We start from the raw sequence: 11,057 nt of genomic DNA on the forward strand, positions 1-11,057 counted from the left end.
GGATAACCAGGTCTGGGAAGCGGGAGGGCCTCGGCTCCGGTGTCGCTCACCAACGGATACTCGTTTATCCGCTCACAGTTTTAGCTTGAGTGAGCCTTCCTTGAACGTGTGCAAAGACCCGGGCGCTGTGCAGGTGAGGGACGGTGGGGGGAGGAGCAGGTGGGGAGCAGCCAGGAGCAGGTGAGGGACAGGTGGGGAGCAAGTGAGGACGGGCACTGAGCAGGTGAGGGGCAAATGAGGGGCAGGTGGGGAGCAGATGCGGAGCAGGTGGGGACTGGGCGCTCATCAGGCGAGGACTAGGTGCTGAGCAGGTGCTGGGCAGGTGGAGACCTGGTGCTGAGCGCCCAAGGAGCAGGCCGCTGTCCAGTCGGCAGCAGCTGGCAAGACTCCCGCACAGTCTCTGCGGTAAGTCGTGCAGAAATCCACGCGCACAGCTTACCTTTGGTTTTAAAGTGAACATCAGTAGCGATCGCCACCCCACCCCCCACCCCCGGCCAAGTCCAGAAATAAAAACGTGTTAGCCCCGTACCAGTCAAGCCACCCCTCCCCTGCCTGGCAGACCTCTCCCCCCCAGGACCGTGGGCTGGTTTGTGAGTCTAGTTCTCTTGCTTTTCTCTAGCGTCCGGCCTGTGTGCATTCCTAAGCAATATAATTAAGTTCCACCTGTTGTTTAACTTCATGTGAATGGAGTAATACAGCTTATGTTCGTTACCCACTTTGAAACAACCCCAAGTTTACATAAAAGCTGCAAGTTCAGCACCAACAATCTTCCTTTTCCTGAAGCATTTGAGAACAAGTGGCTTACGCAATGCTTCATCACCGCGGTTCTCGGGCTTGACGTCCGCGTGACCATCAAGGTCAAGACAGTCACGCAGATGTGTCACTCCTGCTGGTCCTCAGCCCCGTCAAGCAGATTTTGACAGCTGATCCCATAAAGTCACAAAAGCAAAAGGATTCAGTCTAGGACGCTCGGCTGTCTTAGTGTTTCCCCGGTGTCTCCGTCCCCAGCCTTTCCTTGCCTCTCACGGCCCTGAAGCCTCTGACGGCTGCAGGCGGTTACCTTGTAGAAAGCTCCTCCGCTTGGGTTGTCTGACGTTTCCTGAAGATTAGATTCGCATTATGCATCCTTGGCAGCAAAGTCACAGAATTTATGCACAACTTTCTTCCTCTCGTTCCATCCTTGTCAGGTGGCTCACGGTGGCCCATTTGTCACATTACAGATGCTGTTTGCTTTGATCACTTAATTAAAGTGGTGTCTGCCGATGTCTCCACTGGGAAGTTACTTTTTCCCTTTGTAATTAACACACATTTCATCGGGAGATACTTTGAGGCTAGTGACAGAGTCGTCCCTCCCAGGCTTGAGCTAGGGGGCTCACAGTGGACACCCCCCACCCTGCTGAGTTCTCGTGCCCTTCACGGGGCTGCCTTCCTCCCACGCAGGCCCTGACGTCCAGCTCTGGGCCACGGCGGCTCCTGCTCTGCCCGCCCCCCCCCTGCGGAACCGAGTCTGGAAGCGGAGGAGAGAAGTGTGTGTGCGCTTTGCACCTCCTTCCCTGTCCGTCCGTGGTGGGGAAGAGGAGGACCTGCTCGGTGACGTGCCAACACCTTCTTTGGTCCCGTTGAGCACCCCGTAGGCGGGATCACGCCATCAGTGTTTTCTGCTGCTGGTGGCCACGGGGCTTTACTCCCAGAGTTGCTACTGTTCTCTGAGGTCCTGTTGTGTCTCCCGTTGTTTAAGTCGGTGATGAGATGAAATGTGTTTCTTCAGGGGAAAAAGTCATAGGTTGAAGCCCTAACCCCTGGCATCTCAGAATGTGACCTCATTTGCAATTAAGGTCACTGGGGATGTAATTCACTAAGATGAGATCCCACTGGAGGAGAGTGGGCCCCTAATCCCACAATGCAGGTGTCTTTATACAAAAGAGGTTTTTAAGGGGCGCCTCAGGGGCTCAGTAAGTTGAGCATCCAACTTCGGTTCAGGTCACGATCTCATGGTCCGTGGGCTCATGCCCTGCCTTGGGCTCTGTGCTGACAGCTCGGAGCCTGGAGCCTGGAGCCTGAATCAGATTCTGTGTCTCCCAACTCTCTGCCCTTCCCCCATTCACGCTCTGTTTCTCTCTCCTTCAAAAATAAACATTAAGCAAACAAAAAAACGTATTTGAACGTAGGTGTGCACACAGAGCATCACCTGGAGGCTGGAGGTGCCCCGCTGGAAGCCAGCGAGCTCTTGGAATGGGGGGCAGAGGTGCGGCGGGGTTGGGGGGGCCTGGGACGGACCCGCTCTAGCACGTCAGACGGAACAAGGCCCTACTGGCACCTTGATGTCAGACTGCTGGCCTCCGGAAGTGTGACAGAATACGCTCCACTGTCCTGAGACACCCAGTGTGTGGTGCGGTGCTGGGGCGGCCCCAGGACAGAGAACCGTGTCTGAGAGCTTCCGCAGGCCGCACGCCGAGGGGAGGAACCTCCAGAGTCAGAGAGTGTGGGGGGCGGACTGTGTCCCCCAAAGAGGTCCATGACCTGATCCTTGGAACTTGGGAATATGTGAGATGCTGTGGCAGGGAAACTAAGGTTGTCGGCCAGGCGTTTGGAGATGGGGAGATGGTCCTGATTGTCCGCGTGTGCCCAGTGCAGGCACAGGGTCCTCAGAAGGGGGACAGGGAAGCAGGAGAGGGTCCGGGGGCCCCGGAGGAAGACCGCACTGAGGCCACCGGCTTTGAAGACGGCACAGTGGGGCCTTGGGCCCAGGAGTGTGGGTGACCTGGGGAAACTGGAATTGTCCCTGGAGCCTCCAGAAGGAACACGGCCCCGCCAGCACCTTGCTTTCACCCAGCGAGACCCATTTCAGAATCCAACCGGCAGAATCGTCGGGCAAGAAGTCTGTGACGTCACCAGGTTTACGGGAAGCTGTCACGGTGGGAGAGCACCACAGAGGTGCGCTTGGTGACTCTGCGGTGACACCGGCCTCTCCGCGAGGTGACCGCCCCCCCCCACTCGCACCGCTGCCCCAAGAGTGGACGCCCCCCCCCCCACGTGCATGGGCTCGTGGTGTCTTCCAGGTGTGGTGACCACGTAGGGAGGAGACTGTGGTTTTCACTTGCATTTTCCTCATTACAGATGGCGTTGGACAGTTTTTTTGGAGACTCATTACCCAGAAACAGTTTCTCATCCAAAGCAGGGCCTGGCTCAGAGTTAAAGGGAAACGCTCTTAATAATGCCAGGAAAACAGGCACGGAGTGGGGCACGCGGTCACACTGGACACTTGGCTGCCCACTTCCTGGCCATTTGAACGTCCTCAACTGTAAAGCGCCCGTGTCAGTCTCGCCATCGCCCCGGGGCCGGCCCCCTTCTGCACCCTGGCGTGGGCTTGATGGAGGACCTTTGGGGTAATGCGTCGAATTTATCTTCCAGCTTGTAACTTTTTTCTCTCTCCTGAGGGCTCATCTGAATGACATTTTTCAATTTAAATGTGGTTGGCTGTCTGCCAACTTTTCTTCTCATGGCTGATGACTTCGGTGTCCGGGGTAAGAGACTCTGGGGCGCCCGGGGGACTCAGTCGGGCGAGCATCCGGCTTCGGCTCAGGTGCTGATCTTGCGGTTTGTGAGTCCAAGCCCCGCATCAGGCTCTGTGCTGACAGCCCAGAGCCTGGAGCCTGTTTCGGATTCTGTGTCTCCCTCTCCCTCTGCCCCTCCCCTGCTTGTGCTCTGTCTCTCTCAAAAACAAACATTAAAAAAGAAAAAAGGAAAAGGAGACCCTGGAGCCATGAAGCCCCACCACTCACTAAGACCGAGTTTCATGCATCACCTGTGTGCCTTTAACCCGCGAGGAACTGAGTCCCAGGACGAAGGCCTAGTTTCCCGGCGCCGGACATGCTGTCCTTCCTCGGGTGCGGCTGGACGGAGGCGGGGTTTCACGGAGTCTGAAGAGCCATCTGGAGAGAACTGGCCTCTTGAGAAGACTGAGCCCCAGCACCTGAACGTGTATTTATTCGTGTTGGCTGTAATCTGTTTTTGCACTTCCGGTGTAGGAAAGCTGCACACCCAGAAAGGTAGAGAAGGGGGTGATGGGAAGTCGCAGGCGCCCCCCACTTCCTGCCCCTTGGGCTTCCCTCACTTGCGGGGTTGCCTGTTAGAGAAAACCGCAGGTGCGACGTTTCACCCACAAGTACTTCGCACGCCAACACCTCGAGACTCACTTCTAGAACAACTGCAAAGTCAGTATTAACCCCAACAAAACTAATGTGAATTTCGTAGTAAGATCTAATGCTGATTTCCTGGGTAACGCTCACTTTCCCGCAGGATCTCAGAAACGTCTGTTACAGTTGCTTCCTTGAACCAGGATCCAAACAGGACGCCCACACCGCACGCGGTGGACTTGTGTCCTGTACGGACCTCTTCGTGTGGAAAGGTCCCCCCTCGCTGGCTCCCCTGCGGCAGCCCCTTGTCGAAGAGTCTGGATCGTCCGTTCCGTTTACTTATCATCCTTTACTGTCACCAGCATCAGGTGTCCTTACACGCGCCACGCTTCCTGGAGCCACAAATGGCATCTGTTCCAAATGTTTGCTGAATGGGAATGTATTTGGTTTTTACTATTGCATTTATGTCTAGTGACATTACAGATCGCCTCAGTAGCTTTCATAACGGACATCTGTGTAGTCACTTGAGTTCCTATGTACACAGTCATGTTAGTGGAAGACACTGCGGTTTCCGAATGCCTTTTGGCCCTTGACCCCAACGGTCTGGCTGGAAGGCCAAGAGCACGAGGGAAGGTGACAGCGAAGCCCTTGTTTTGTTCTCAGTCTTTTTGGTTTTTGGTTTTTTATTTTTACTCAGTTTTCGAGAGGGGCGGGAAGGGGCCGAGAGGGGGACCCAGAATGCGAAGCAGGCCCCATGCCCCAGCGCTCGGCATGGAGCCTGATGTGGGGGTCCAGCCCACGAACTGCGAGATCCTGACCCGAGCCGGAGTCGGAAGTTGGACACTTAACCGCCTGAGCCACCCGGACCCCCTGCTCTCAGTCTTAAAAGAACGTTTTTAACGTCTAGGCTGATGCATGATGTTTCCTGTACATTGTCGGCAGGATGGAGCTTCTATTACGTTGAAGAAGACCGTTCCTGACATAAGATTGTCAAGGTTTTTTTTTTTTTTGCACCGTGTCCCCAGACAACTGCATCACCCTTGACAGGTCAAGGTGGTCACAGCACCCTGGGATGTTACTCTGGCAGACAGAAAAAGCACCCGCCTGGGGTGTCAAGGTTTTTAAAAAAGCAGAAGTGGGACAGTGAATTTTCTCAGTACTTTTTCCCCACATTTGTCGAGGTGACCGTGTCATTCTCTTCCGTCGGTCTGTTACTGGGGTGCACTGAGCTGACTTCTGATGCTAAGGACACGTCGTGGTCCTCAACTTTCATGCCACGTCGCCACTGCAGATCCAGGCCAGGGAGCCTCTCCCTGCGAGTCCGTTTTGCCCTCCGGGTCCGCGGGCCCCGCTCTCGGGGTCGGCCCCGCCGGCTGCGTGCGCCCACGAGAGAAGTCCGCACCTGCCTCCCTCCTGGAGGCGGCGGGTGTGACCGGGGGCTCTGCAGGTCCTGCGTTTCCTGGACCTTGACGTGAAGCCTCAGAGCCCGGAGTGTGCCCCGTGGGGATGCATTTGACCGTTGCCTGAGTTTCTTTTATGCTTATGGGACTTTTGAGGTTCTTTTTTTCCAAACAATTTTGATTAGCAAGATTTCTCTAATAATTTGCCAGTTGTCTACATTTTCAAATTGACTGGCATAAAGTTGTTCATGACTTCTTTATTTTTTAATGTTTTCCTGACATATTTATCAATTTTATAAATCTTTTAAAAACACAAGCCCTTGGTTTTCAGGAACATCTCTATCTGTTGCATTAATTTTTAATCTTTTTAATCTTCGTTCTTACACTTCCTTTGGGTTCATTTTGCAGTTCTTTCTGTAAGTGCTTGAATTGGGTATTTGGCGCATAAATACTGAATTTCCAAATACTGAATATGCTCGGAGGTCACAGTGTCAGCTGCGCTGTGGCCAATGGGCGCCACTGCCATAACTCAGCCCAAAGTGTTTCATAATTTCCGGCATGATTTTTTTCCTTCACCAATGGGTTATTTAGAAGTATGTTTCTTATTTTAATTTTTTTGACGTTTATTTATTTTTGAGAGACAGAGAGAGATAGAGCATGAGTGGGGGGAGGGGCAGAGAGAGAGAGGGACACACAGAATCGGAAGCTGATGCACAGAGCCCTACGTGGGGCTCGAACCCACGGACTGTGAGATCATGACCTGAGCCAAAATCAGGTGCTTAACTGACTGAGCCACCACAGTGTCCCCAGACGTATGCTTCTTAGTTTTCAAAAATAGTTTTCTATTTGTTGTTAATTTAGGCTGATGACTTTTGGTCAGAGAACAGGCTTTTTATGATTGTTTTCACTGAGGAATAATTGGCGCACAACATTAATATAGTGTCTGCTTCAGGTGTCCCCCGGGGTGATCTGATATTAGTGTACGTGACAGAGTGACCGCCGCGGTAGGCGTGGTCGCCACCTGTCCCCGCGCGAGGCTGGCGCGGTGTGACTGGCTGCACTCCCCACGCTCTAGGGCGCCTTGCGTTGTGTTTAGTCCTGTGAAATGTACTGAGATGGGCGCCGGGCCGCGGGGACGGCTTCTGTAAATACTCAGTGTGGGCTTTCAGGGGGCACTTACGCTTCTGTCGTTGGTATGCTCTCTCTGTCTGTCATGCTCGCTTTGTTAATGATGCTGTGTGACATTAATGACTTCTGTTCTCTGCTTCCGTTGTCATTTCCTGAGAGAGGTGTGTGAAAATTTCCCAGGAGAGTTTGCATTTTGACTTTTTCCTTGTTCTGTCATTCTGTGCTATTTCCTTTGTGAATCCGTTAGTGAACACACGTGGATGTAAAATTGTCGATTCAGGGTGCCTGGGCGGCTCAGTCAGCTAAGCATCCGACTTCGGCTCAGGTCAGGATCTCTCGGTTTGTGAGTTCGAGCCCCGCATCGGGCTCTGTGCTGACAGCTTGGAGCCTGGAGCTGCTTTGGATTCTGTGTCTCCCTCTCTCTGCCCCTCCCCTGCTTATGCTCTGTCTTTCTACAAAAATAAATAAACAGTAAAAAAAAAAAAAATTCAGTGCTTCTGTAAGCTTAGTTTTAGATGTCTCTCATATAATAAATTTTTTGTTTGTTGCTATGGGTCTTTTAATCCAATTTAAAAAGAGACTTTTTTTTTTTACCTTGGCCATTCTACCTACTTATAATCTTGCCTTCTCTTAAATCTTGACCTGATGATTTCTCACTTTCTACTTAATTCTTCAAGGTTTTTGAGGCAATTAAAATACAATTTTATGCAGCATTTGTGGTTATTTTTAGAGTGATGGCTGGCACACTGCCAAAAACGGAAATGGAAGTTCCAACTGCTTCTTGGGTGCATTTTAGCAAATCTGTTTCTGATTCTACTTCACCCCCCTAGACACCCGGGTCTGGGCCTTTCCCGGACCGTGGGGCACACGAGGGTTTTTGTGGCTTGATATTGTCCCCTGGAGGTTGGTCCACACCTCCCGGCTTCCGATTTGTTCAAAGTGTTCCTTCCCCCGCTTGCCGTGTCCCCATAGATGTGGGCGCTGGAAACACGGGATCCTCTCCTGCTGTTTCAGTGAAGACGGCTCCGCCGCCACCTGTCTGGAGCTGCCGTCTTGCCCTGGACGCTCGGCGGGCATGTGGTTCAGGGGCCCCCGGGGGCTCGGTCTGCTGAGCGTCCAACTCTGGACTGTGGCTCAGGTCAGGATCTCATGGTTCCCGAGACAGCCCTGTGCTGGGCTCTGCGCTGACAGCGTGGCGCCTGCTGAGGATTCTCTTTGTCTCTCTGTGTCTCAAAGTAAATAAATAAACATTAAAAAAAAGAGTATGTGGTTTAATGTAGTTATTTAACTGTAGCTAACACAAAGAAGCATATGTGTGATGATCTGGCTGGCATCAGAGTGCCACTTGGCTGGGGGTCAGTTCCGGGGCACCGTGACGGGCAGGGGAGTCAGGAGCGTGGAGCGGAGCGGGGCAGCTTCGGCCGCTCCGTAAATACCTTGTAAAAGCGCGGCCGTCCACGGGCCAGAGGTTAATGGGTTTTTTCAAGTGGGAGAAATATTGTTGGCATTTTACCAGATGCCTTGAAATTCTGCTCTCAGAACTGTAATGCATGATTGTTTCCTTGTAGTATTTTTAAAAATGAATCACTAGCCTTGGGGCGCCTGGGGGGCTCAGTCGGTTAAGCATCTGGCTTCGGTTCAGGTCATGATCCCTCGGTTCATGGGTTCGAGCCCCACATCGGCTCTGTGCTGACAGCTAGCTCAGAGCCTGGAACTGCTTCGGATTCTGTGTCTCCTTCTCTCTCTGATCCTCCTCTGCTCACACTGTCTCTGTCTCTCAAAAATAAATAAAAAACATTTTAAAAATTTCTTTAAAATGAATCACTAGCCTTGACTTATTATTGATTTATCCAGGAAACATTATTAGGCTTTGAAAAATTTTTTTCAGTCAGTTATTCCGAAGCAATTGTGAAGTTAAGCATTGAAAACCAAATTCATCTACAACTGTAGCATCTCCTCCGAAATATCAATATCGCATACGGAGCTCCGGGCGGGCGGGCTCCTCACGTCCCTCAGGTAACTCGACAGCGAGGAATATTCTGAAATTCCTTGAGAGCTGCTCCTGCCCAGTCCTGCAACACGTGACCTGCTACAGCTCGCACGTCCCGAATGTCCGTTTGGATGAGGCTTGATAATCACGTGCACCTGTGCAGCCGCCCTCAGAGCAAGATCTAGAACGTCCCCGCCCCCGTGCTCCCCACGCCCCCCCCCTTCCCTGCTTGGCCCCAGATCCACGGCCGCTGGCAGGTAGTTTTGCCCGCATTGGGGTTTCCTAGTTCTCTTTGGCGTCTGGCTTCCTTCACCTCCCGCGACGCTCCGGAGGCCACGTGCTCGTGCAGTCCTGCTCGGTCCTCCTTGTCCCCAAGCAGCGCGCGCTCACGATGACGGACGCTTGGGTTGTCTTCCAGGGGGGGGCTCTCTGAGTAAACCCTCATGTGCAAGGTTGTTTGAAGGACATGTTCTGGTGTCTCCTGGGCACGTACCTGGAGGAGGACCCCTGGGTCACGTGCTGGCTTCGCGCCTGTGTTTTTGACTCGGGGGCGTTCTAACAGGGGTGCGGCAGCGTCTCACACTGTGTGACCTCACACTTCCCCCTGCGACTAGTGCTGCTGCATGAAGTGTCACAAGCTTATTGGCCTTTTGTGCATCTTCCCTTGCCATTTCACTCAGTCTGGGCTTTATATTGTTGATATTTAGGGGCTCTTTATATATTCTGGATATACGACTCTTGTCCGATTTCTGTGCTGCAAATACTTTCTCCTAGTCTGTGCCTAGTCCATTTTCTTCTGTTTTTTTTAAACATTTACTTATTTATTTTGTGTGAGAGAGAGCGTGAGCATGGGAGGGACAGAGAGAGAGGGAAAGAGAGGACCCTAAGCAGGCTCTGCATTGTCACCACAGAGCCGCACGTGGGGCTTGAGCCCACAAACTGTGAGATCATAACCTGAGCCAAAACCAGGAGTCGGAGGCTTAACATCTGAGCCACCCAGGTGCCACCGATTCCTTTTCTTAATGTCTTTTTACAAGAGAACTTGTTAATTCCTATGAAATCCAATATTTATGTTTTTTAACGATGATCTTATTCATATGCATCCCCTATAATTTTTTGTAGCGAATTTCTGCTTCCCAAGATGGAGGAAGCTGCTGGCCAGTTCCCTAGGAAGGAGCTTCTGGACGATGTCCCGACTGTGGAAGATGGTAATAAAAGTCTTTTCACAACTAACAGGTGTTTTAGCGACAGTGATGGTCAATGGTGTGCTCTATAGTTTGCCCTAACGCCCTTTCTTTAGAAAGACTAGTTTTTAAGCTTATTTTTTTTCTCAAAGGAGTTTATATTATTTGTCCGTAGTTGAGAAACAAGATAAATTAAAAGTGACAGATCATAATTTTCTCATTTCCAACATCTCTATTGAGAAATATGCTTTGTAAACTACTGATTACGACCTATTTTGTTCTTTACCTGGAGGCTTATAGATTTAAAACTAATCTGTCGTGTCCCGCCCCGGCCACTCGGTCCTCCTAGGTTCTTTTCCTGAGGGAGGGAGAGAAAAAGGGGCGACGGGAGAGGGAGGCGCAGAGAGTAAAGACACGACTCACGGTTTCCGGTCAGGCAAAAGAGAGAGCTTTATTCAGAAAACTGTCTCTTATAAAGGTTTCAAGGCGGGAAAACAAGGCAGCGGACCCAGGTCAAGGAAACAGGGTCAAGGGATTAAGGCTGGAGTAAAAGGGGAACCAGACCCAAGTGTCCTAGCGCAGCGCCCGAGGGCCCGATACCGCCCTGCCTGCAGGCGGTTCATCTTTGGTCTTCTGGCTTCTCTGGCCGGAGGGGCGCTCCCCTGCCCATTTTGCAGCTCCCCTCAGGGAGTGACACATCCGGCCAGCAAACGGCCAAGCAGCTGCGTCTTTGCCGCTCCCACACGAATCTGATAATCTGAAAATTTTCCAAGATAGGCCTTGATTTGGGCTGGTGCTGTACCCTCGGCAAGACCGTCAAATCTGGACTAATTTCTTGGTCCTCCATCTGACCCCAGCGCGGCTGGTTTCTCAGTACTGGGGTGAGGTGTGGTGACGTGAGGTGAGGTGTGGGGAGGGGAGGGAGTTGAGTGTGTTTAGGTAGGCCGGGTAAGTTGTTGTGAGGTGAAGTGAATTGTGGTAAAATGGGGTGAGGATTAGTGAGGTGAGGTGTGGTGAGGGGAGGTGTGCTTAGGTTAGACAAGGTGAGGAGTTGTGAGGTGATGTGTGGTGAGTTGAAGAGAGGTGAGTACTGGTGAGGTGAGGTGAGATGTGGAGAGGTGAGGTGAGGGGAGGGGAGGGGAGGGGAGGTGAGGTGAGGTGAGGTGAGATGTGGAGAGATGAGGTGAGGTAAGGTGAGGGGAGTGTGGTGAGATGATAT

General features: G+C 52.1%; 1 protein-coding gene and 1 non-coding gene across 2 annotated transcripts in view; one reads left to right on the forward strand and one right to left on the reverse strand.

Annotated features, from left to right (window-relative positions):
* Nucleotides 1-11,057, forward strand: part of CFAP74 (cilia and flagella associated protein 74) — a 59,251-nt gene continuing 48,194 nt past the window's right edge. Inside the window, 2 exon segments of the mRNA XM_029945946.1 lie at nt 1-133; nt 9,777-9,862. Of these exon segments, the coding sequence (XP_029801806.1) occupies nt 9,796-9,862 (67 nt within the window). The 5' untranslated portion in view covers nt 1-133; nt 9,777-9,795.
* On the reverse strand, nt 5,148-5,289 carry LOC115300601. The gene has a single exon (XR_003912762.1). It is a non-coding gene; the product is annotated as a small nucleolar RNA SNORA77 (small nucleolar RNA).

The sequence above is a fragment of the Suricata suricatta genome, chromosome 8 (assembly GCF_006229205.1).
Source record: "Suricata suricatta isolate VVHF042 chromosome 8, meerkat_22Aug2017_6uvM2_HiC, whole genome shotgun sequence".
Taxonomy (NCBI): Eukaryota; Metazoa; Chordata; class Mammalia; order Carnivora; family Herpestidae; genus Suricata; species Suricata suricatta.